This window comes from Pseudorca crassidens, chromosome 5 (genome assembly GCF_039906515.1).
Source record: "Pseudorca crassidens isolate mPseCra1 chromosome 5, mPseCra1.hap1, whole genome shotgun sequence".
Lineage (NCBI taxonomy): Eukaryota > Metazoa > Chordata > Mammalia > Artiodactyla > Delphinidae > Pseudorca > Pseudorca crassidens.
In genome coordinates, this window is record NC_090300.1 from 28,087,524 (window position 1) to 28,114,680 (window position 27,157).

At 40.5% G+C, this 27,157-nt stretch overlaps 1 protein-coding gene across 13 annotated transcripts in view; it reads left to right on the top strand.

The window, feature by feature from the left end:
* Positions 1-27,157, top strand: part of SLC9A9 (solute carrier family 9 member A9) — a 660,636-nt gene that overhangs the window by 285,461 nt on the left and 348,018 nt on the right. For all 13 annotated transcript variants that reach the window (XR_010943485.1, XR_010943486.1, XR_010943487.1 and 10 more), the window contains one exon: positions 22,877-22,982. Coding sequence is in view for 10 of the 13 variants with exons in the window: in XM_067737585.1 (XP_067593686.1) it covers positions 22,877-22,982 (106 nt within the window). In the remaining 3 variants the exon portion in view is untranslated. The remainder of the gene's footprint in view (positions 1-22,876; positions 22,983-27,157) is intronic.

Sequence of the window (27,157 nt, forward strand, 5' to 3'; positions counted from 1 at the left end):
ATTTTAATAGGGATTGCATTACATCTGTAGATTGCTTTAAGTAGTATGGATATTTTAACAATATTAATTCTTCTAATCCTCTAAGAACATGAGATATCTTTCCATTTACTTGTGTCATTTTCAGATTCCTTCATCAGTGTTTTAAAGTTTTCAGAGTATGGGTTTTTCACCTCCTTGGTTTAATTTATTCCTAGGTATTTTATTCTTTTTGATGTGATTTTAAACAGGAGTGTTTTCTTGCTTTCTCTTTCTGATAGTTCATTATTAGTGTATGGAAAAGCAACAGATTTCTGTATATTAATCTTGTATCCTACAACTTTACTGAATTCATGTATTAGTTCTAATAATACATGAAGACTGTTTGGAGACTTTAGGATTTTCTGTATAGAGTATCATGTCATCTGCAAATAGTGACAGTTTTATTTCTTCCCTTCCAATTTGGATGCCTTTTATTTATTTTTCTTGTCTGGTTGCTGTGGCTAGGACTTCCAATACTGTGTTAAATAGAAGTGGTGAGGGTAGGCATCCTAGTCTTATTCCTGATTTTAAAGGAAAGGCTTTAAGCTTTTCACCACTGAGTATGATGTTAGCTGGAACACACCAGTCTTGCTGCTGCCTCCAGGCATTTGCATTTGTTGTTTCTCCATCCTCACCTTCTTCAGGTCTTTTCTCAAATGTCACCTCAATCAGACCTTCCCTAACTATCCTATCAAAAATCACACCCTTCTTCCCCCCAACACAGTTCGCCCCAAATCACTGTGCTTCCCATCCTTTTTCCTTGACTTACATTCTTGTACAGCACTAATCACTATTGATCTACTATTTATTTTATTTCCTTATTGTTCCTTAGTTCTTTGTCCCTCTGAAAGAGGAGCTTTTTTTTTCTATTTTTTCTGGGTTTTTTTCCTATCTTTTCACTCTTATATTTCTCGTATCTAAAACAGTAGGTTTTCAATAAATGCTTGTTAAATTAATGAATTAATAAATTTGTGGAAGAAACTGCTAGAGCAAAGTGTGGAGCTTGAAAGGGTATCTATTCTCAAATGTGAAATGTGAAGCAGCTGAATATCCCAGCTCACCCTTGGAGATAAGGAGTCTCATGGCCCCAGGAGGGACAGTGACTCAAGATGAAGGTGGAACTCCTTGCACATAGCTGAACTTCCAGCACAAGCTGAGTGCAAATATTAGTTTCTGTCCTCCAAAAAAAAAGATATATTCAGCTAAAACAAAAATAAATGTGTCTTTCTTTTTGTTCAACCATGCAGCCAATATTTCTTTCCCCCTTTTCATCGGTGATCAGTAGCTTAACACTTTCCAGAGAGCACCAAGCCATAGACTGTAGACTTGCAGAAGCAGTTATAACAGTGTGGGGTTTTTTTTCAGGTTGAAAGATGTCCAAAATAGGAGGTTCCTTTAGGAAAAGGAAGAACTCAGCACAATACATTAAATATTAATCACCCAGAAGATGACAGAAACTCATCCTGGTATTTACAGGACTGACATTTCTTCCAAGGTCTCAAGGAAGCCATTCATTCAGGAAAATGCACAGTGGGCTGTGCATTTTCTCACTTCATCAATTTCCCTGTTTCCTATTTGGATTAAAATGTTTTCATTTTATGTGATGCAGCTACTTTGAGACTCAAATACAGCTGTGCTATTTTGAGCTCCAGAAGTATTAGTCCAGTATTTAAAACTAGAAAATAATTCTTACTGTGTAGACTTGTCCTGTTTTGTCTCAAGAAAATTAATCCAGGTTGTCCTGTCTTAGGCAACCTCAAATAGGGCTTACTTGAGCATTGCTCTGTCCAATGTGATGGCTATGAGCCACACGTAGCTATTGAAGTGTAGCTAGTCAAAACTGATGGGCTGTATGTATCAAATACACCCTAGATTTCAAAGACATAATGTGAAAAAAAGTAAAATATCTCACTGATAATTTTTATACTGACTACATTTTGAAATAATAATATTAATTGAATATTGAGTTAAATAATATATACACTACCAAACGTAAAATAGATAGCTAGTGGGAAGCAGCCGCATAGCACAGGGAGATCAGCTCCGTGCTTTGTGACCACCTAGAGGGGTGGGATAGGAAGGGTGGGAGGGAGGGAGATGCAAGAGGGAAGAGGTATGCAGACATATGTATATGTATACCTGATTCACTTCGTTATAAAGCAGAAACTAACACACCATTGTAAAGCAATTATACTCCAATAAAGATGTTAAAAAAATAAAATAAAATAAAAATAAAGAAGAGGGCTTCCCTGGTGGCGCAGTGGTTGAGAGTCCGCCTGCCGATGCAGGGGACACGGGTTCGTGCCCCGGTCTGGGAAGATCCCACATGCCGCGGAGCGGCTGGGCCCGTGAGCTATGGCCACTGAGCCTGCGCGTCTGGAGCCTGTGCTCCGCAACGGGAGAGGCCGCAACAGTGAGAGGCCCGCGTAGCTAAAAAAAACAAAAAACAAAAAAACAAAAAATCTGTACATTTATATTTGCAGATTATAGATAAGGAAATTCTTCTTAACAAGGAATGGAAACCTGGAATCTACAAATAAAGAATAGACATACTTGACTATATAAAATTGTTTTAAAACAATTTTTAAATTGTTAGGGAAAAAACATTTAAATATAGAGAACAGAGTATTATTTTCTCTAATATACAAAGACACTTAAAAAGGACAATCTGGCAATAAATAACAGAAAAATGGACAAAGACAATAAAGAGACAATTCATAGAAGTGCAAATCCTCTTGGGCCTCAAATGTGAAAAGTTATTCAAACTCATCAGAGACCATAGAAATGTAAAATAAAGTAACAGCATATCATTTTACCCCTAGCAGTTTGGCAACAACTGTTAACACCAAGTAACAGTCATTGCTGTCAGGGAGGCAGGGAAAAGTGGACTCTTACACATTTCTAGTGGAAATTTAAATCATCAACAGACTTTTGGAAATCAATTTTGCAACAGCTATTAGAATTTAAAATACATAGCCCCTTCTCCCAGCCATCTGACTCCTGGGAAGTTATCCCACACAAGTAGAAAGACTGGTTCTTAAGGATATATGGGCAGGGATGTTTATTGCAACATCTTTTTAAGTGGAGGGGAAAAGAAAAAAGAAGCAAAGTGAATCCTATCCATAAGGGAATTGTTGGATAGGTTGCAGGACATCTACACGATGTCATGTAGCCATTAAAAAAGAAAATCAGTGCTCTTCCAGCTGACTTGAAGGCTTTCCTGGAGGCACTGTTGACTATGTAAAGCAAAATGCAGAACAGTATATATATGATTCAAATTTTTTAAAAACAACAATCATTCCCATGTATTTATGTATATTTGTGTATATAAATGTATTTATATACATAATGTACATACATAAATACATGGGAATGCCTGTATTTGTATTTACATATACATATATATGTATAAAGCAGGACTCATGGGGTATAACTGTAGAAACTGCTTTTTTTCTCCCATTGCTCTTTTAAAAGTATTCTTTTAAAAGACTACTCCTTTCCCACGTGGATGAAAACTTTTGGTCTTTAAGTTGCAATCAGAGTCTCAATTCAGCAATGAATATGTCCAGTATCATGTAATATTGCATGTTTTCAATTTAATTTAAGACTTTGCCCCATATCTCCCAGCCCGTTGAAGGCAGGTTGGTTGGGGTCTTCTTTCTCACATGCCTCATCTACCCCTTGCTAGATGCAGTTCCTGACTCCTACAAGACGGAGGCAGAGATGAAGTAAGGAAATTTTTTATTTGATTAACAGTAAGCCACCATTAGAGCAGCTGGACAGCCACATCCCATTAGATTTCTCAGGCGAGAGTCAACCAATATTCCACTGTGTTCCCCAACTCCAGGGGTCACATCTTAAGCTGTCTGACGGTCTAGGCAAAGATCCTTTTCATAGGCTTGAGATGAGGGAGTGTGAGATTCACAATTCACAAGTAGCGGAACACCATTCACAAATCTTAACTTGCTAGGCTAGAGTCTAGAGACCCTTTCACATTCTTAAGGTAGGTGAGAGGTTTAAAGGAATCATGTAACTGGGTTTTGGATAAGTACTTTAAAATTGTGCATCTCACTATGGAAAATGTTATTTTTTTCTTTTCTCCTCAGTTTAAACTTCTGATTTAATCTGTTACAAATGTGTGTGTATGTGATTAATATAAAGAGAATTTTCGTATGAAGAGACATTGGTGGGACATGTACTTATTGTAAAGTTAGGTTACTTTGGAAGGAAAAGAAGAGATGGGGAAGAGGGAGACATGTCAAAAAGGAAAAGAAAAAAAAAGACTATTAAAACAAAGCAAACAAAAAGTATATAAATATAATGTGACATTTACATATTTATGCATTTATATGGAAGCACATCTATGTATGCAAAAAGAAAACTTCAAAATTTCATAGAAATGGGAAAATTGATGCATTTTTTAATGTCATGTTATTAAACCACTATAAAGTGTAATTAGAACATCTTAAAAGAAAATCTTCAAACTCGATATGATATTATGCATACTATGGAGTAAAAAAAAAAATTCAGCGACTTTGCATATTACATGTAAGTCACACATCTTGACTTGATCTGGCAGCTGAAGTGTGCTAAGGATCCCAAGTGCTTGATGAAGCCCTGGACCCTGGGTGTTGGCTTTCATAAGGAGACTACTGGCTCATGTTAATTGAATTTACAATATTCACTCTGGCATTATCCTGTCTGGAGCCCAAATTAAATGCATGGATAATTCATCTATTGAAATTAGAAGCCAAGAGGAATATAGATACAAAGCCTAAGTCTCTGCTTTGCTAATACTGAGCCCAACCATCTTCTTGACAAGTGTTGTAGCACCATGTTATTTTTGTAACTGGGCATTGGGAGATCTAAGGTCTAGTTCAGTTCCTGCTACTAACTCACAGGGCAAATTCGGGTGGCCACTTAACCTTTCTAGGCTTAGTTTCCTCATATATTCCTAGAGGAATTAGATGATTGCTGAGGTCACTCACTTCCTGTTCTCCATTAGTGATTCTCCAACTTGAGCGTATGTAAATCTCATTTGGAGAGTTTGTTAAAGTGCAGATTACTGGGCTCTGCTTCCAGAGATTCTGATTCAGTAAGTCCAGGTGGAGTCCAGTACTTCAATTCTGACAAATGTCCAACTGACGCTAATGATGCTAGTCCAGAAAGAAGCCTGATGAATCTAAGAACTGATGAGTGAAATATTTGCAATCCTGAGTAAACATGGTGAATCATAGAGAGTGAAGTAGGCTCAGTACTGATGTTTTTAGGTTGAGGTAAATATCGGTTTACGCACTTATAAGATATGTATGTAATTTCAAGGGTGGCAAAAATGAACTTTTTAGGATAATTGTAGTAAAGATAAATTCTCACCACCATATGTGTTCCCTCCTCAGGGAATGTGAACTATAAATGTCCTAGTTCCCAGGAGATTGCAGAAGTATAGAAAACCTCGGAGACTTCCACCTCTGGGAGGTGGTGACCTCCCTCCTGAGACACACCTGACTGTCTCCTGGCAGGGCAGCATCCATTGCCCAGCTTTCCCAGCATGTGCTACCTAAAATCACAGCTAGGTGTCACTCTAATTCTGGGACTAGCTGGTCTCAAGTGGAAAGCTAGAGTGAGCCAGGGCACTGGGGAATACATTACCAACGCCTATGTTTGTGGGTTAAAGCATTTAAGAGATCGCCTAGGAAATTCTCCACATAAAAGGATCACAGTTAGGGATGGATCATAAACTTTCAATCCCAAGAGGAATTGCCACTAAAAATAAAATAGGTGTGTGATGGTGTAGGAGAGTTACCTAAAAATGAGGTCAGGACGGGGCCTTCCAGTGGCCAAGTTATCCTGGATATTGAAAGTATATGTTCATTAAGGCAAGATTAGTGTCATGGGTGAATGGATAGCCACATTTTAGTGATTTAACTTCTCTGAACTTCATTTTCCATGTCCTTAAAATAGATACTGTAAAAACAAAACATCAAGTACCTTCAATTTCTTCACAGAATTCTTGTGAGATCAAAAGAAATGTTGTTATTTGTAAATTGCTAGGTATTATTTTTAAACAAATTTTTACTCACAATGAGTTGTTCTAAATCACTTTATTGACTTTTTAGATGACACTGCCAAAACATTTGTTTATAATTGAACGTGAAATTGCCAAGTATCCACTCTTTTCTTCAGTAACCATGAGGAAACAGTTGTTGTCTCATGATATTTCATTACTTCCCCATCCGCTTTCAAGGTAAATCCCAAATGTAAAAGGATTAAAGAGAAACAACAATTAAATTGTATATATCTTTGTGTGGATTATCTACTTTTTGTAGCATCCAGCGTACATTATTTATTTATTTATTTTTATTGAAGTAGAGTTGATTTACCGTGTTGTGGTAATTACTGCTGTACAGCAAAGGGATTCAGTTATACATATATATACATTCTTTTTTGATACTGCTTTCCATTATGGTTTATCACAGGATATTGAGTATAGTTCTCTGTGCTATACAGTAGGACCTTGTTTTTCATCCATTCTATAAGTAAAAGCTTACATCTGCTAACCCCAGCCTCCCACTCCATCCCTCCCCCAAACCTCTCCTCCTTGGCAACCACCAGTCTGTTCTCTCTGTTTGTGATTCTGTTTCTGTTTCATAGATAGGTTCATTTGTGTCGTATTTTAGACTCCACATATAAGTGATATCATATGGTATTTGTCTTTCTCTTTCTGACATACTTCACTTAGTATAATAATCTCTAGTTCCATCCATGTTGCTGCAAATGGCATTATTTTGTTCTTTTTTTATGGCTGAGTAGTATTCCATTGTATATATGTACCACATCTTCTTTATCCATTCATCTGTTGAAGGATATTTAGGTTGTTTCCATGTCTTGGCTACTGTGAATAGTGCTGCTATGAACATAGGGGTGCAAGTATCTTTTTGAATTATGGTTTTGTCTGGATATATACCCAGGATTGGGATTGCTGGATCATATGGTAATTCTATTTTTAGTTTTCTGAGGAATCTCTTGTTTTCCACAGTGGCTGCACCAACTTACGTTCCCACCAACAGTGTAGGAGGGTTCCCTTTTCTTCACACCCTCTCCAGCATTTATAGTTTGTAGACTTTTTGGTGATGGTGATTCTGACTGGTATGAAGTGGTACCTCATTGTAGTTTGGATTTGCATTTCTCTAATAATTAGTGATGCTGAGCATCCTTTCATGTGCTTATTGGTCATCCGTGTTTCTTCTTAGGAGAAATGTCTGTTTAGGTTTTCTGCCCATTTTGGGATTGGATTTTTTGTTTTTTTGTTGTTGAGTTGTATGAGCTATTTGTATATTTTGGAAATTAAGCCCTTGTCGGTCCCATCATTTGCAAATATTTTCTCCCATTCTGTAGATTGTCTTTTCATTTTGTGGATGGTTTCCCCGTGTACGTTATTTGAATATTTAAAATTCAGAGTAGTTTCCCTGTGCTTCCAGATGCTGCTCCTGGAGTCATATCAGGCATTGCAAAATGTAGTAGAAAGGCTTGAATACCAGCCTCTGTTTTGGATTATATAGATCATGGAATAATTAAGAATGAGTGCTCTAGCCTTTTATCCCCTCCTCACCCCATTCTAATACTACCACAAATTATAAAGCCAAATTCAGATCTGTGTTTGGGTTGGTACTTCACTGCTCTTTCAAACGAGTTCCACTTCTCTAATTAAAGGCTCCTTTTCTTCATAATTTGACTGCCAGTCCACACCTTGAGTCACTGACTGTAGCTTATCCCACGTAATGTGTGTCTACAATCACCACTGACCAAAGCCACCCTCTGAGTACATGGGCACAAAATGTGACTTCTCATCCTACAGGGTGCCCAAGGGTAGGGTTTTACCTGTAACAAATTCTCCAGCTTGGCAAAATGATTATTATTGTCTCCTCAGCATAATCAGATGGAAGCACTGGACAAATGAATAGCATTGAGTTTTCATCTTTTCTATTATTAACACTTTGAGGAAATAAGAGTCTTCAAAAATGAAAGGTGGTTTTATATACCATACTTGCAAGTCACTATTTTCATTTAACATTTAAGTTGTAAGGGGAAAAATGCCACCTTTATCCTTTAAAGTTTGCTGCAGTGTAACTATTCCAGAGGCACATGAACTATCTTACCTTTGATCGTGTTGATAATCCGAAGAAGACCCTTTCTATTTGGGGTTACTATGGTTACGGCTGCACGGGTGATGTGTGAGCTACACTGCTGTTTTGATAAAAATAGGTATTAACTACCAATCATAGTGCTTCTCATTTCACAGTAGTTCTTGCAGAAGAACAGCATATTTTTTTGACAAAGGAGGAAAAGAAAGAAAAAAAGCCTTTCCAAAGCACGAAGGAACATCTGCATAAATAATGGTGATTGGTCATGTGTATAAAAATATTTTTAATTAAATTCTTTTTAATTAAACAAGGCATTTTGCTGAATCCTTCTCTGTTATTTGCACCAAGCTTAGCCTTGAGGAAGACGGCTGATTAATAGACCCAAGAATCTATAATTAAAAGCAGAACTGTTATTTTTGGAGAAAAGCCTCTCCGGTAAGGGTGACTTAATCGGGCTGTCTCTCATATTTTTTCATTTGTCATTGAACTCTCTGGTTAGAATTTTGATTTTTTTAAATTAATTTATTAATTAATTTTTGGCTGCTTTGGGTCTTCATTGCTGTGCGTGGGCTTTAGTTGCAGCGAGCAAGGGCTACTCTTCGTTGCGGTGCGTGGGCTTCTCATTGCAGTGGCTTCTCTTGTGCAGCATGGGCTCTAGGTGCAAGGCTTCAGTAGTTGTGCCACGCAGGCTCAATAGCTGTGGGCGCAGGCTCAGTAGTTGTGGCTCGCAGGCTCTAGAGCACAGGCTCAATAGTTGTGGCACACAGGCTTAGTTGCTCCGCAGCATGTGGGATCCTCCTGGACCAGGGCTCGAACCCGTGTCCCCTGAATTTGCAGGGGGATTCTTAACCACTGCACCACCAGGGAAGCCCTGATTTTTTTTTTTTTTTAATATTGGAGGAATGATTATTAACATTGTCGGGCTTCCCTGGTGGCGCAGTGGTTGAGAGTCCGCCTGCCGATGCAGGGGACACGGGTTCGTGCCCTGGTCTGGGAAGATCCAACATGCCGCGGAGCGGCTGGGCCCGTGAGCCATGGCCAATGAGCCTGCGCGTCCAGAGCCTGTGCTCCGCAACGGGAGAGGCCACAACAGTGAGAGGCCCGCGTACCGCAAAAAAAGCTATAATACAAACAAAAGAAATGAATGAAGACCACAATTAAATATTGAAAAACAATAGTGAAGAGCGTGTGTGATCAAAGGGACCTAGAAAAACAGAACTAAACAATGAAAAGTCTTCTGATTATGACAATGTTTGCTCAGCGGCCATGGCTCACAGGCCCAGCCGCTCCTCAGCATGTGGGATCTTCCCGAACTGGGGCACGAACCCGTGTCCCCTGCGTCAGCAGGTGGACTCTCAACCACTGCGCTACCAGGGAAGCCCTATAGCTTCTTTTTTTACAGTCATATATATTGTTCTTTTTCTTCTTTGGTCCTCTCTGCCTCTGCATTTCAGAGTTTCAGAATACACCAAGTTTGTGGTTTCTCAGCACTGGTGTTAGCAGCATTCTACACAGAAATTCAAGAGAAAACTGAATAACTTTCTATCTGCAGACAAAAAAAATAAGATGTAATTTACAAAGCAGTCTCTTCAGCACCAGGACTGGCTTTGAGAACAAAGACAACATTCATTTAATATCTCTTAAGCAGCATAGGAAGAGATTGAGATGGTTTTATTCCCATATTCAAAAAAAAAAAAAAAAAAAGCTCACCTACAGCATAAGGTTATGTCCCTAAATCATTTGCCTAGTTATCTGTAGAGAAACTTGGGTGACTCTACTTCTATTGTGTAATATTTGGTAGAGAAGTACTGTATTAGTATTGCTGTGGAAGAAGGCAAGCAGTGAGGGATCATTCGGGGTCTTTTCATATGTTTTCATTGAATTCTAGGTAGAAAAAAATTAAACCTCCGAGGAAGTCAGAGGATATTAGACCAGCGTACTTCCCATAGAAGGTAGCAGGCTTCTAGAGACTGCAGACAGACCAGCCATTTTTACGAGGCAATCTGTGCTTCAAACCTGTACACAGTGTCATTTAATAGTATTCGGTTGCATTTTTGTGTGTCTGTCCAATTCCATGTTAAACACACTGGGATAGCATCAGTTTAAAAGTCTCTACATAAACCCAGGTCTATAAAACACCATCATATAAACCCAGATTCTTTTCTTGAGCTAACTTACCCAGAAATAAAAAGAACAGGTTGAATTTATATTATGTATCTCTTTCAGTGAACTGAAATAGCTTCCACTCGCAGTATTTCAATTACTTTCATGTAGTTTTCTTGGGTAGAGAGGATCCATTTCTTAGATGAAATAATTGAGGCACAGAAAAATGTTGGGTTTTTCTTAAGATTTTATAGTAAGTCCATGAAAGATTGACACAAAAGCCAGGACTTCTATTTTCTTAGATGATTAGACTATGTTTTCTGTAAGACATTAACATCTGTATGATCAAAGTGTATTATTGACTTCAGCTAACGTGCAGCCAGCTCTAAAATCAGTAATGTCCTTATTCTAACCATCAAAGAGTCTATTAAGTCAAAATTTAGAACCCAAAGCCACCAATTGGTAGCAAACGAAAACCTCCATCTGAATTTTTCTACCTGGAGAGTATACCATTTAGTGATAACAACAATTAACTAAGTGTGTACACATATATCATATAATTTGATCATCACCACAGCCAGTCAATTATCTCCATTTTAAGAAACTTAAGATTATAAATACTTAAGTGGTTTATTTAAGTCTGCAAGGGTCATAAGTGGCAGAGATGGGAGACAAAGTGTATCCAACATTCTTTGTCCTACACCACTGTTATTTCTCAAAATATTATAGAACAGTGATGTGCCCATTAGGCTTAGCACAAAATGAAACCTAATAGTCAAGTTCTCACTTTATTGTTGATTTCATTTAACAAACATTTATTCGGCACCTGCTATGCACTAGGTATTAAAGGAGTGACTGAGGGAGGGAGTGAGAAGCAAAATACTGATCCTGCCCTCAGGAAACTCCAGTCTAAAGGGGGATATAAATATGACAACTGGCAGTAGGTTTAAAAGATGAGACAGAGGTAGTCAGGCAGCTTTGTGAGCTCGGAGGAAGGGCCCCATGAACTCTTGTATCACTCTGGTGAGAAGAGGGTCCTGGGAAGGCATAGGACCTCCTTCAAGACAGTATTTTGCTTGATTGAAGAAGACAACATGTCAGTTGGAGGAACCACAAACCATGTTTCTCTCCTATAAGAGATGGCCGTATGAGTAGGTTTTTAAAAAAAATCCCCATTCAGGCCACAGATGGCATGACCTGCTCAATACTAGCAAGATCTTCCTAGGCTCAGACTCCCTTTGGGGGTGTCCTGGCTTGATAATTCTGGGGGCCAGGGTCAAATCGAGAGCACACACTCTTGCTATTATAACAGCTCTCTCCTCACTTATGCAGAAGAGTCAAGCTCATGATCATTTGTCTTTGACACTATTATGCACCTGTTGCTCTGCAACCCCTGATCTCAGTTCCCACCCAGGCTCCATCGGCATAATTAGGAAAATATGCACTCTCCACACCCAGAGTCTACAGTTTGGAGTTTAGGTCTGAGAGCCATAGAATTTTAGTTTTGGAAGGACCTTAAAGACAAGCTCTCTCAATCTCTTTTTTAGACAGGGACCTTGAGACTCAGAAAGAGAAAGTAAATGTACGTTGGGTAGGAGTAGGTGTTCTTTCCAAATGCAGAAATTCAAGGGGTAATTTGTGAGAAATGGAAGGAGGCAGAGAAGAGTTTTCGTCACTTCTCTGCTTGATAATATCTATTTACGTCTCTTGAAGGCATTTTTGAGTATCAAAGGGGAAACACACAAGTAGAAGGTGTCATTCCATTTTATAATGGACAAACCCTCTGATGGTTTTGATGACATGAATAATAGCATTAATGGTAACCACCATTTACTGAAATACAATATGCCAGACACTTTACATAAATTATCCCACTTAATCATTCTCCAAAAACCTACGAGGGAGGGAATATTTTTATCTCCCTTTTGCCAGTGAAGCTTACTGAAAGCTTAGTGAGGTTAAGTAACTGGCTCAAGATCACCAAGTTCATTTGCATTGTAGCTGGGATCCGAACAGAGGTTGGTTTGACGTCAGAGTCAAGTTCCCAACCATGATGTCTACCTCAGAACAGAGTTGTGAATAGCAAGGTCTTGGTGCAAAGGTCTTGCTTCAGCAATTGGAAGCCTAGTTATGGAAAGTCAGCTCCACAGAACAGAATTAGAAAAGATAGTGGGTGACAACCAACTATATAAATGCCCGGGATATTGAGAGTGGATAAAGCAAGACTCCAGGTGTTCTGAGGATGGAGTTTCAAGAATACACTGAAAAACCATTTGAAGCAATTCAACAGCTCCGTGGACAGCTGGGAAACAGCTGTGGCTGACAGACCTCTCTGGCTCACTGCTTTGGGGAACAGAATGGCTCTGCTTAAACGAAAGCAGTTCATTCTCAGCAGCGCTCAAAGACAGACCTGCAGAACAGAAGTTTTGAAAGTCAGTGTCCAGCCCACACTTTCCAATTATGTGTTAAAGAAGATATTGCATATGGGGGGAAATTGGATTCAGAAATTTCTTGGAGAGTGTTTCCTTGAACAAGAGCACCCTCTGGCTCCCTTTAGGGTTTGGCTTGACTGACTGAGGTCAAAACCATGGGGCAATGAGGCAACTACTGAGTCACACTGAAGGCAGCACTCACTCTCAGAGTCACATAAATGCAGCGTCAGCACTTGCACAACCTGAAAATGAGCACCTCCTGAAGGGTGAGATGCCTAAGGAGCCAGGAGAGCACCCCAAGTAGCAGCCTGGGTTGAGTGCCTTTGCTCTACGAAGCCTCTCAGAGGCTCCTGGGGTTAGGATTCCTTGAAAAGTGGTTTCCCTCCTTCTAGAACACAGCCAAGAAAGGACAGGGACTGACCTTTTACCTGGGTACTATAAAAAAAACACATTGTAGTGTTCAATGTATTATTTTGAACTGAAACAAAAACAGCTTTTTATAACAAGTGCTATCAGGTCAGTGAGTGGGCAAAGAAGTCATTGACCACAATGGGAGGACACAAGAGAGGCAGGAGCCGGTCTGATCTTCAAGGAGTTAGCCATATGGCGCATGACCTTCAAGTTTCATTCATTTGTTCACTCATTAGGTCAACAGAATTAACTGCCTGTTGCTTGCCAAAATGATCAAAGGCATCAACAAATATATAGATGAATAACCGATACCAGTGATGACCAACATTTTATCCAAGGGGACCAATTTAAAGAAAAGTAAAAATGCTTGCAGGCTGTTTTTTGGGAGGTGTTTTTGTTTGTTTGTTTGTTTTTTAATACTGCTTTCACATAAGAAAAAACATTTACCTGCACCTGAACTTCTGCCCGCTTATATTATTTTCCAATCCAGAAAGGATTACTGTAGAGGACTAAAATTTCAGAGATGACAAAGCTAGTTCACACTGCAGTATCTGATGTAATATAGCACCTCTTGAACTGGTTTCTTTTTCTTTCCTTGACTGACCTTGTAAACCACTGAACTGCAAAGTGTGGCTTGTCTCTTGAAATTATATCCTATAATGCCAGAGATTTTTCCATTGTAAATAAGATAAGTCACATTTTTTAACACAAACAAAGTGTTTCTGGGTAGGTGATGATGCCATTCCTTGAGATTGGTAGTTCAAGGGCAAGAGCAGCCGATTGACAAAGGCTGGTTGGGGGATAGGGAATCTATAGCACATCCATGCCCAGTGCCAGGCACACAGTGATGCTTAACAAGTATTTGTTCCAGTAGAAGAACTCCAGGTGGAGTTGTCTTGGCAGTGGCTAGATACGGGAGTCTGTAGCTGAGGGAGAGGAAGAGATGGGCTGGAGATTGAGATCACTTAGTGTGGATGAGATTGCTCAGGGAGAGCTGGTCGAGTGAGAAGGGAACCGAGGAGGAGTTCCTGGGCAGCATCTGCTTGAGTTTACCCAGGAGAGAGAGAAAAAGAGACAAGAGGGGTTGAAGGGAAATTAGGTGAAGCTTGTATCCCCAGCACAAAGGAGAGCACTTGGAAAGACAAGAAGTGTCCACAGTGTCATGTCACACAGAGGGCTCAACAATCTGGAAGCCCAGGGAGGAAGTTCTGAGAGAAAGGGAGGAGGTGAGGGGTCCTCACATATGGCATCCTGGGCCGTGGGAAGAGACTCCGGGTTCCATGCTGTATCTCCTTATTAAGTTTGGCCAGTTTTTAAGATGATTTTTACCTTTCTTATTCTAAAAATAGTGCATGCTTATTGTAAAAAAAATTATAAAATACAAAACAAAGTTCAAAGAAGAAAAATAAAAATTATCCTGAGAGCTGCTTTATGACTTTTGGCTTGCTCGCTTTAGACTTGGCTTACCCAGTTGTGTTAACTTTCCACCCTGGTTTGGAAGTCATCATTCCCACTTCAGCACCAATTCTTCACAGTGTAGGTCATATAAAATAAACACTGGAAAATAAAGTGATCTGATGAGCTATAAAGTAATACATTCTGAGTAAACGAGTGATCTGTTGTGTGTGATGATCGTACCAAGGGTGACTCGCATGGGTAATTAATTAGCACAGAGGGCCCCATACGCACAAAGATTTTCAAACCCACAGCCTTCTCATCGGTCCAGGTTTTCCCTTGCTAAGCATGAGCTAAAAGATTTGTCTAAGTGACTTCGTTTCTACCCATGGTGGGGTAGGGGCCGGGAGGACTGAAGGGCCGTTCTAGCTACATCCCCACTCAGTAACTCATATATTGAAAAATCAAATGCCTGGAAGTTTAGCCATTTTGTAGTTCCTATGGTGAGAGGGTAGCAGAGTGTATTCGTTTGCTAGGGCTGCTATAACAAATTACCAGAAATGTTGCAGCTTAAGACAACACAAATTTATTATTTTATAGTTCTATAGGTCAGTAGTCCAGGTTGGCTCAACTGGGGTCTCTACTCCAGGTTTCACAAGGCCAAAATCAAGGTGTTGGCTAGTAGGGCTCTTACAGGGAAGCTCTAGGAAGAATCCTCTCTCAGGGTCATTCTGTTTGTTGGTAGAATCCAGTTCCTTGCAGTTATAGGGCTGAGGTTCCTGTTTCCTTGCTGGCTGAAAGCTGGGAATACCTTGGCTTCTAGAGATCTCCCTCTGGCCCTTGCAAGTGAGTCCCTACATCTCAGAGTTAGCAATGGAGTGTTCAATCCTTTGCACCCTTGGAATCTTCCTGACTCCCTCTTTTTTGCAGTCTCTCTTCTGCCTTGCCTTCAACTGCATCTCTGACCAGGCAAAGAAATTTCTCTGCTTTTAAGAGCCTGTGTGATTAGGTTGGACCCACCTGAATAATCCAACATAATCTGCCCATTTTAAGGGAACCTTAATTACATCTGCAAAATCCCTTTTGCCATGTAAGGTTATATATGCACAGGTTCCAGGGGTTAGTGCATGGACATCTTTGGTGGTGGGGGTGGGGAGGGCAGGCATTATCCAGGCTACCTCACAGAGTGATGACATGAATGATTGGACACGTGGTATGATCCCTCTCCTCCTGTCCCTTTTCCCCTCTCTCTCACATAGACCCAGTGTGGACTCGTCTCGATATTACTCTTGTTCACCCTTAGCAGCTTGTCTAAACTGCTTAGAAAGCAGGAATATGCACCCTCTACTTTGACACCTTTCTGTAATGTCCCTCAGGGTCTTGATCCACAGATTGGGCAATGATGGTATAAGATACCTGCTTGTTTCATATCTTTTTGTAGCAAGAGAAAAATTTATTTGTGAAATCCACTTATCTTAGGATCATGACTAACACTACCATCTTTTTTCCTACAATTGTTACTTTTCATGGGTCACCGTGATATTTTTACCTTCCATTGATGACCCATCCAAGCTTTGTCTGCCTTATGGCTCCACTGAGCTTTTCTCTGAATTTATTTCATGATTTGTAGGCAAACGCTTGCCTACTGTGTTCATTTTTAAAATGGCAAAATGCTTGTCGTAATCCTGATTGGAGAACGCTTGTTGATGACAGGGTGAGTCATCTTCACTCAGATATTGAGCATACTGCAGAGATTCCCCATTAAACTGCACCATGGCTCATTAAACCCCATTGGTGAGAAAACTGGGCCTTATTTTAAATGTTTATGTCCCGTGCTAATGTTAAGTTTAGAATATTTCTGTTGCAGGTACCTTTGGGAAAATTTTTTAAAGCACCAGCTAAAGTGCCAACAGATTTCAGCCCATAAGTTCCCAAATATGGAATCTGGGAAACATCCCCCCGACCCCTGTATTTATTCTCAGGTTTCTCCCTTCCTAATCTTTAAATATCTTTTTTTTCTTAATACCAAACCTTGTGATCTTCTGATTACCTTTTTATATTCTCAGTAACTGCTAAGGACTGTACTCCTGGTTTTAAAGCAAAAGAGGAAGTAGATTCTTCTGGAATAACATTCAGCCATGTTCGAAGTCGAGGAAAGGATGTAGGATTGTCAGTGTTTTTATTATTCATATATTGAAGAAATAATCTCTGTCCACAAAGCACTTACATTCCAAAAACGGACTTAAACAAACAGAAACACTCACGACAGAACTGTGATTCCAGAAATGTGCCAGTGGAATTAATATGAAAAGAATAATTTTCCTCATGTGGGAGTTTTAGAAATCCTCTACCTATATGCCAGCTGGTTATAGTGTGGCAAAAGATATTAAGGTCTAGGGTGGCTTTCTCAACAGGAATCCAAGAGAGCTAAATTCTACAGAAAATGATTTGAGCAACTATTTTCTCATTTCTCTCAAAGACGATGCTTAGCCAGTATCATTCTGAGTGCAGAGGATGTAAATTAATTCATTACGTACAACAAGTGTCTTTGGACAATGGTTCTCAAACTTTTTGGTGTCACAACCACTTTACAATTCTTCAAAATTAGGAAAGACCTCAAGGAGCTTTTTGTTTATGGGTGTTACATCTATCAATTCTTACCATGTTAGAACTTTAAATTTTTTAACATATTTTCATCGATCTATTTAAAATAGCCATCATAAACCATTTATAAGCTAAATGACATATTTTTATAAAAATAAATTTATTTCCAAAACAAAAAAATTTACTGAGAAGAGGGACATTGTTCTACATCTTTTCAAATCTCCTTAATATGTGGTGTAGTAGAAGACAGCTGGATTCTCACATCTGCTTCTGCATTCAGTTGCACTCGCACACATCATATAGCTTCTGGAAAATTCCACTGTACACAGATGACATAATAAGAAGGAAAAACTCAAGTGACATTGTCCTATTAATCTGAAAATGGTTTTGACCTTGGGGAATCTTCCTGGATAGGTCTCAGGAACTCCCAAAGGACCCTGGACCATACTTTGAAACCATTGCCTTGGGATATTAGGGCTTGTTTCTCCCAAGGATCCCTGGTGAAGAGGGCTTCAATAGTGTGCTTGCCTATGGTACTTTCTCCACTCCTAACTCGGTACCAAAATAACATATCCTATTGATGGCCAAAATAAAATTGCAGCGTTTTAGGGTTAAATCATCCATGATGATTTGTGTACCTTCTGATTTAGAATAACCTCAAAGAAGTAAATCTAGTGGTTAGCTTTCTAGATCTGGCATAGTTTCTCTGACTTATTTCAGAAGGGTTAGGTTTTCTAGTTGTAATTCTAGGATATGATTAGCAAAGCTTGACCGGCCAAACCAGTACATGCACTGATTCTGCTGCCAAGGCTTCACTGAGAAGGTTTAGGCTCAAAATAATTCCAGTATTCGAGCCTGTACTAGGATACCTCAACTTTTTTGGAAGCCTCTCCTTGAAATCTCACTCTGTATAATATTTCAGAAAAGTGGGAAGAGTTACAGGAGAATTTCTTCTATAGGAATCACATGAGTAACAAGAAATCCCACATTTCCCCAATAATCACTTGTGGAAATGCAAAAATGCTACCTTATTTATGAGACTACCAGGGTTCTCCACCTGTCAGGCTTGACATGGTTCAGCTGCACAGGCCAGAGACACTTTTGATTCTCCATGTGTCAGGGACAAGTGTCACACATACTGATTTGCACAGAAAACCACAGAGAGCACTCTCCAGGGAAAGCCAGCATTTTGACAAGGCTCAGTGATGACTTAGAGCAACAGGGGTAGGAACTATGGTGTGATGTTGTCCATAGACCCATATCATTTGAAATTTAAATTCCTTGTAAAACACCAAGAAAATATGGGTCAGAGAGCTGCTAATGGAGAGTCTAGGGAAGGGACTGTCACTAAATCACCCTGAAGACTTAAAAGTGACTGAAAGAGGGCTTCCCTGGTGGCGCAGTGGTTGGGAGTCCGCCTGCCGATGCAGGGGACGCGGGTTCGTGCCCCGGTCTGGGGGGATCCCGCATGCCGCGGAGCGGCTGGGCCTGTGGGCCATGGCGGCTGAGCCTGTGTGTCCGGAGCCTGCGCTCCACAAGGGGAGAGGCCACAGCGGTGAGAGGCCTGTGTACCGCAAAAAAAAAAAAAAAAAAAAAAGTGACTGAAAGAGCATTAGGAAAGAGGTTAGTTCAAAAGCTAGCAGTAAAAAAAGAAAAAAAGCAAAACATCATTTAAGAGTCAACACATCGAGGTACTGATGGGGTCAGCCAGTCATTATCTGAATTTTTATCTCCAGGTATGGTTTTTACACTTGAGATGAGACAATAATAGTTTCAATGCTTTAAAGGGGTTCCCCTCTTTTTCCTCTCTCTTCAACTTCTTTATCCGCTTATTCTGCTCAACCTGTAATTTAGAAATTGAAGAGAAAGCCTCTCTTGGCTTTCTGCTCCATAGGCTTCACTTGATCACCAGCTTCTCAGAAGTGCCGTCCACTCCACTGCCTCATTCATTCCCCCAAGACCCCTCGCTGTTTGATTTCTGAAACTATTTTCTCAGATATCTCCAGTGAGTCAGTGACATTTCTCAACCATCCACTGCTCTTACCTGGGGGTAGTTATGTGTGTGTGTGTGTGTGTATGTGTGTTTGGGCATAAAGTTATGTGTGCTTGTATTCCTTACTACCAATTTGGGAGACAAAGCGGATATTTCTCCAGCTAAAAAGTCAAGTAGAAAGAGGATGTGTTGGGGAGGGAGGGGTCCTGAGCCCCAAGCGGAGCTTCCAACCCATCACTAAGCGATGGGTGCAACTACAGCATGACAAAGGCAAATATGACTGAATCCCCTGATAAAATCAGAGGCTTAAGAAATTGGATTGTGTCTTCTCCCCTTCTTATCCACATGGGGTCTAGAATGTTCTCCTCATACTGTCACAAGAAGGCTTATCTAACTATGCATTGCTTTTCAGCCCAGCCTCGGATCTAGGCTGTCCTTACAAACCCAGCAACACGTGGGCAGAGCTTGTGTGAGCATGTCCACAGCTGTTCCAAGAGACTCCCTCCTGGGAAGGTGACACAGAGTCTTGGACATTGTGTGTGAGATTGAGCCCTGCCAACGAGCTAATTAAATGTGTCTTTTAAAAGCTCTAAGCTTAGCAGCGAGAGTGGGCGGCTAATTTCCTGACTCACCTATTCAACTCATTTGTGGTCCTAGCAAATACTTCCTCTTGTAGGACACACTGCCTGGCTCTGTTTCCAAGCCGTTCCATTTCTTCACAGGGTAAATAGGAATGCACAGAGTAATAGCTTTCTCTCTTGTGTGGGATAACGTTTATGAAGTGGAGTTCAGTTCTTTGTGCAAAAGGAATTGTGGGGGCTTCCCTGGTGGTGCAGTGGTTGAGAGTCCGCCTGCCGATGCAGGGGACACTGGTTCGTGCCCTGGTCCGTGCAGATCCCACATGCCGCAGAGCGGCTGGGCCCGTGAGCCATGGCCACTGAGCCTGCGCGTCCAGAGCCTGTGCTCCGCAATGGGAGAGGCCACAACAGTGAGAGGCCCGCGTACCACAAAAAAAAAAAAAAAAAAAAGGAATTGTGGGAATGTCAGAACAGTTTTGAACAAAACTGGATATTCAACTAAGAGCCTTTCCCTTCTAAGGCCCAGAGCTCTCACTGGAAAAGTGCAGAGTCCATCCCAGCCCAGGGTGGACTTCATAACTGGGGATGTGGGGAAAGAAACCCTGGGCCTTACATCCCTATTTGTGAGCCTAGGAAACCTGTGTGTCTGGGAGTCATCTTCAAAGCTTGGAAAATCAACAATCACAATAAAACAACATCCAATATTCAATAGAGCTTCCATGATAGAATTTTCTAATTTAAAAATTACTTTTATTCCACAAAAACCTAGCAAAAGGAAAATGTTGCTAATTAAAACCCCCAATGGAAGTCTCTTTGTTTTGATTAGATGCAGGGTCTTGACTATCCTAGCAGTAGACAGAGGTTACTTAGCAGAGGTAATTGTTAGCCCCTCCTACGACCGCCTGCAAAGGCTAAGGGTGGTGGCAAATGTGAACAGCTACATGCTAGTAGAGAGGACATCTCTGCCGTTCTGCCTGTCGTGATTAAGGATCTACTCAGCTAGAATAATGAAATTGACTCTATGCCTAGTAAAATGGGAGCCGGCTAATTGTCATGCCAATTCATGACATTTTATATCTGTTGTCTCTTTACCTCAGAGCTAGTTGTTGAATTCAATTCTCCTTTCCCTAGGATAATTTTTAGTAAATAAAACTCTATGCATGATGAATATGGTTTTCAGCCAACTTGTTCATGCTTAGGGTCAGGTTTGGCAAATATCCCACGCGTATGTTTCATGCCTTTTTTTCTCCACGTACCCCTTAGCTGTAAGTGTTCCCCAAGGATCTCTCATGAACTCTCTTCTCTTTCTATATACTTTGCCCAGGCAATCTCAGCCACTCCTGTGGCTTTATGTTCCATCTACATGCTTATAACACTTAAAATCTTTCTTCTGCTTTAACTCTGTCCAACTCGGCTTACAGCCTTTTATTTCCAGCTTTCTTATTGAAATCTCCTTTGGAAATTCTACCTGGCTATTTAAGTCAACATGTCAAAAACCAAACTTACAAAATGCCCCTGTCTACAAACTAATTTCTCTTATGCAGCCCATCTACCAACTGCCCAGGGTTGAAACCAAGAGCACTCCTTGCTCTCTCTCAAGCACCAAGACCCACCAATTCTCCATCCCAAATATCTTGTGGGTATTGTCACCTCTGCTCTATCCTCCCTGACGTTATCTTTTATTCATTCACTCACTAAAGGCTTACTATATTCTAGCACCGTGCTAAGGGCTAGTGACACAGAGGGAAGATGAGAACCAACGAGTAAGTAAAGTACAAAGCACGGTGGTCACTGACCTATCAGAACCCAGGGTGGTGGATGTTCAGGGCAGAGCAGGATGTGCAAGAATTTAGGAGACTGAATCTAGGACTCTTCCTGTCTTGGTACAACTCATCTCTTGCCAGAACATTTGGGAAAGCTTCTAGCCACACGTCCATTCTGCCCTCTGCCCTGCTGCCTGAACTTAATTTCCAAAGTTTAAATCAGATTGTGTCATTGTCTGACTAAAACCCTTCCATTATAGCAGGACAAGTGCCAAACTTCTTGATTCTACTTACAAAACAGTCCAACTCAGCTTTTTCTCCCCCCAGCACTCTTTTATACAACACAGTTACTAACCTCACGGCCCATGAAATAGGAAAAGAAAGAGCAGAAATGAAAATGCCCACTCTGCCTTAAAAATTTACCATCAGTGTCATTTTCAACCACCCTCTTTTCCCCTTTGGCAATCAACTCAATGGATCATTTTCCTAATGATTGCTGTTCACACTTTGCATGACTGCTTCAAGTATCAAGACACTGAATAGTTTTGATGACCACAGCTAATCAGTGTGTGATTATTTACTGCCCTGGTGTACTCCCAAAGGCTCCATACAGATATGAGGTATATAGTAGCCATGCAGCAGGCTGCCAAAAATGAATCCTTAGGTCTTGCTTTCAGGAACATTGAGTCCATCTTTATAGATGAGTGTGATCTCGAGAGAATGAGAGCCAGGTGCCGACTACCTCTCCCTTCACAGGAATAAGTCGCTGCAACAACATTCATTCATTCATTCACTTAGTCGTTCATGCATCAAACAGGAGTGACCCAGGTCTTTGCTGAGGGATCAGGGGGTGGAGGGGAAATTTGAAAGGCTTTTAAAGATTGAATAAAGGTTTTTTGTTTTGGTTTGGTTTGGTTTTTTTGGGGAGCAAGAAGTGTGTGTGTGTGTGTGTGCATGTGTGTGTGTCTGTGTGTGTCTGTGTTTATGTATTTAAGGAAGGAGGGGAACAGTAGCACTTAGATGGGAAACAAATAGCTGCTCTGGTAAAGTGAATCAAAATGCCAGGGTAATTAAAAAATGACACGAGTTTGGGAAATTATGGCAAGTTCCTTGTGGCTTGAGGGAGGCAGCAAAGGGTGGTTAGGGGGTGGGAGTGGTGCAGGAAGAGACACTGGAAGGTAAAGAGCATGAAGATTATAGAAGACTCGTACCAAGGAGCTCAGACTTTCTCTTGTAAGCAGGGAGGAGCGAGCCCAGAGAAATCTCTAAGCAGGGAAGTGAACAGTCAGATCGTTTTTTGATTAAAGGTTCGGTGCGTGTATAGTGATGGATTTGAGAAGATGAACATTTAATGAGTGCTTTATACAGGTGACCACAACCAAGGACAAGTCCCTGGCTACGTCCCAGCTAACTCTGCGTATCTGTGTGTCTTCCCTAGTGACGGTGTTGGCCATTTTCCATGAACTGCATGTCGACCCCGACCTGTACACACTCTTGTTTGGGGAGAGTGTGTTGAATGATGCAGTTGCCATAGTCCTTACATAGTAAGTACCAGAACTTGGCCTGTGCTTCTTTGACCATGTAAAATATGCTTCTACTTGGTGATAACTCCTAGTGGCTTTAAGAGTGTCTTTTCTGTTATGTCATAGAGATACAGTCAATTTCTAACTTTTAAGGAATTACTATCACAGAAGAGCGCCAAGAGTAGGAACATTTCATTAGCCGCTTAATTTCTAACACCTTAATAAGCTTCATGTTTCCAGCTTATTACAAGATACTACTCAAAGGGTAACATTTTTTTTCTCGGTGTATGTATTTAGCTGATTCACTTAGGCTTCCTAAAATGCACATAAATAAGCTTTCTTCATTTCAAATCAATATCATTTAATTTTTTTCCTTAAGTCACTTTCCAGATAATAGACTAATAGAAACCGTTGTATTTATACTAATTTTGGCAAATTGGAGATAGACGTTGAGAGTCAGAATATTCTTTATTTATCAGTGCAAATGTAACACATTATAGAAACACACACATTTTAAAATCATCATGTGACAAGTCAAAATGATGCAGCTTTGTCTGCTAAGAGTTAATGTAATTTTCCTTTCATCTTTTCCCCTTTAGATGCTTACCATTTATATTTAATAAATGACACTTTGGTGGCTTTCACTATGTCAGAGGTCTCTTCTTGGTTTTAGATTAAGACCAACATTTTGGGCAGCAGTCAGATACCCTAGAGGAATGTAGCTATCTAATAATTAAATGTGACAACAAGATTCAATTCAGGGTTTTAATTACTTCAAATGCATTTGAAAATGTATTGCAAAGTAACAAAGGATTTTTAAAAGTCAGATCGCCCAGAGGGGAGTAGGAAACAACAGGGCAGCACTATTCTTTTTTTCTGCCAGCTGACATTTCTTAAGGCTGCCACCCTAAAGTTACCACTGAATTCAGCAACTTTCAAGAAAGAGTCTCCAAAAAAAACTTATATTTTACCTGGCTACTGAGAAGTGCCTCTCCTGCATTAAAGGAAAATACCAGTGAGTGCAAATTAAGAGCAAAAGCCATGGCAGATTCACAAATGCCAAAGGATGCTTTTAAAGAAACACCAAGAACAATTAATTAAAACATCAAGGATCTTTGTCCAAGATATACTAGTATTAAAGGAACATTTGGAGGAAAAATTTTTAAAAATCTGCTGAGTCCCTCATCTTCACTTCCTGAGCTGCCATGTTGTAAAAAGGCCAAGCAAAGCAAAACGACTAAAGCACAAATGAGCCTTGGGAAAGAATCATGCAGCTACAGCCAAGGAAAGGTTTGGCCTTTCTACTTTCAGCACTACCGTGCACAGTAGTTTTCCATTCAAAATGCAGACTCCAAGGATGAATGTTGACACTGTTGAGCACAAGCCTGGGGGGCATTTGAAACAGTCCGTTTAAGATCTCCCCAGGTCAGTATGTGGTTATTACTGGTAGCGCCTCTTCTACTCCCCTATCTGTGCGTTGCATGTCTTAATAAAATGTGTTTCCCACCATGGCAAGATCCTTTCCTTTCTAGGCACCAGACACTTGCCAGTCTAGCTGAAATCTTGTGCTTCCCAGCTTTGGCATTTCAGGTATTGTGCAGAGTGACCCCAGTGAGTTTCAACTTTAAAATAAAGATAATTCTAAATTAGGAATACTTGACACGGAAACTTCCACACATTCAAACCTGCAAGCTCGTTCTTCCACCTGGTGCATTTGGACTCCACGAGCCTCTTCCAGGAGCTCTACTTAGCGTTAATGTACAGCTGTCCCTCTGTATCCACAGGGAATGGGTTCCAGGCCCCCTGTGGATACCAAAATCCACAGGTGCTCAAGTCCCTTATATGAAATGGCGTAGTACAGTCAGCCCTCTCTATCCGTGGGCCCCATGTCTGCTGAGTCAACTAACTAAACCTCGGATTGTTCGATGAGGAACCCGCGAATACGGAGGGCCTCCTGTAACTAGGTTACCCTGGGTCTAGCTCTCTGTCCCCCTGTGCCGTCTGTTGACCACTTCTTCTTTCACCTTACACAATCCTCCATGTGTTTTACTCTTCACTTTTCTCACTTGCTTCTTAAACTTAGTTTGCAGCATGTATGACAATCTTTTTTTTTTTAACATCTTTATTGGAGTATAATTGTTTTACATTGTTGTGTTAGCTCTGCTGTATAACAAAGTGAATCAGCTATACGTATGCATATATCTCCTCCCTCTTATGTCTCCCTCCCACCCTCCCTATCCCACCCCTCTAGGTGGTCACAAAGCACAGAGCTGATCTCCCTGTGCGACGTGTCAATCTCTTTTTATACATCTACTTACACACACATTCCCTCTCCTTTAATGCTGCATCCCCAACTATCTTCCAACTATCTTCTAGTTCCTATGGAAGAACCCTATTTAACAGTTTTCCATGACTTTCAGACCAGGAGTTCAAACATTTGTCTCTCCATTCTTCTCTTCCTTCACTCTAACTTCACATAGTAGCCAGACACATCTCTCTGGCTTGTAGCCTCATGCCTTTCTTCACAGGCGCAAAGCTCTCTCTTCCCAGGTCCTGCTTCTGCCCCATCAAGTCTTTCACCATGTACCTCAGTCTCCTCGTCTGGGAACCACTAGCTCACATGCTAAAGTCCCTCCTCCACCTCCGTATGTGCCCCCACGGATTCCTTGCTAGCTCAGCCATGAAATCTTGGCTTTACACGTATATTTGCTTTTCTAGATAGTAACTTTCTGAAGATGGAGACTTTGCACTTGAAACGTATATTAAAATGAAAACCTCCTTTGTATTTTCCCTTTCTCAGTTCCATCTTCGTGTGGTTTTGAAGTTCAAGAATAGAGGTAGAGCTTTTATTGTACCATGGAAAGGAAAAGACACATTTTGATGTGAAATCAAGTACAGTAAATGACCTAAATCATCAGCCCCTATGGCCTTGGCAGTGACTCCGGAGCCTCTTTGGAATAGCCACACACTTTCATTTGTCTTTCCATCTTCTACAAGCAAATCTCCTTGCTTAAGAACCATCCTCTTAGTATTTAAAAAAGTTTTATTGTTAGTTTTTTGGCAGTAATGTGCTCTAGTATTCCTCATTCGAATACAAAGTAATTTAGCCACATTTTAGATTAAATCAGCTTTTCTGTGCTAATCTAAGAAGCGAACTAATTATAATACTTTTTCTTAGGTTAAATGTGCTCTGAATTTCAGACAACTAATTTATCATTGAATTTGATGACCATAACTCTTGTACACAGCGGCATGTGGTGGGTGGTGTCCCTAAGGCTTAAAATGATCCAGAATTATCTTAAGATAAAAGTAACTTTATTTAACGAAAAAGTTTTGAAATTAGCTTTTCTCTGATCCATGCTATTATTTCAAGTATATGGGGAATGTCATACCCAAATATGTATGTGTATTGGTTCATGAATGAATTCCATGGGATGGATTTGCACTTCTAAAGATTGTGTAATAGACTGTGAAGGAAGGCAAAAGATACAATGAAGACATCTTGAAATGTGTGTGTTTTTGAATCCTGAACAAAGACATTACTTTCAGAGGCACCATGGTAGGGTAGAAAGAGCCCTAGGTTGAAGTCAAAAGTGGTGGTGTCAGGATTGTCACGAATTAACTGTACAATTATTACAGTTGACATGAAATCCACCCAAACTGGAGTCAACACAAGGGGAGTCTGTGTTGGCTGATGTAACTGAACAGCAGGAATAGAAATGGCTCAGGAAAGGATCCAGTGAAATGAGCTGAACTCTCACCTCGCTCAGCTTCTTCAGGGTTATCTCCCTCACCCGGTCACTAGATAGTTGCCAGCGAGTCCCAGGGCTGCCTCTTTCTTCAGGAGGTTAGAGCAAGAATCTTTGTCCCATTATTCCCAACATCAATCTTAGTACACCTTATAGATTCTGACGCTGTTCCAGACCCACTTGTGGCCAGGGAAATGTGCTTCCTTTACTGTCTCAGGTCTAAGTCACATTGTTCATAAATTCAGGGCAGTAATTGGTTTTACTTGGAAGCACGTGAACTGAGACTGGGGAAAGATGGGATTCTTGCTCAGAGTAATACTGCCACAGAAAAGGAAAAGTGGATGCTGGTCAGAACCAAAACAAAACAGAACAGAACCTAAAAGACCACGACAGTGACTTCAAATGGCCATAAACTCTTCATGCTTGTTTCCTTACCTATAATATGTA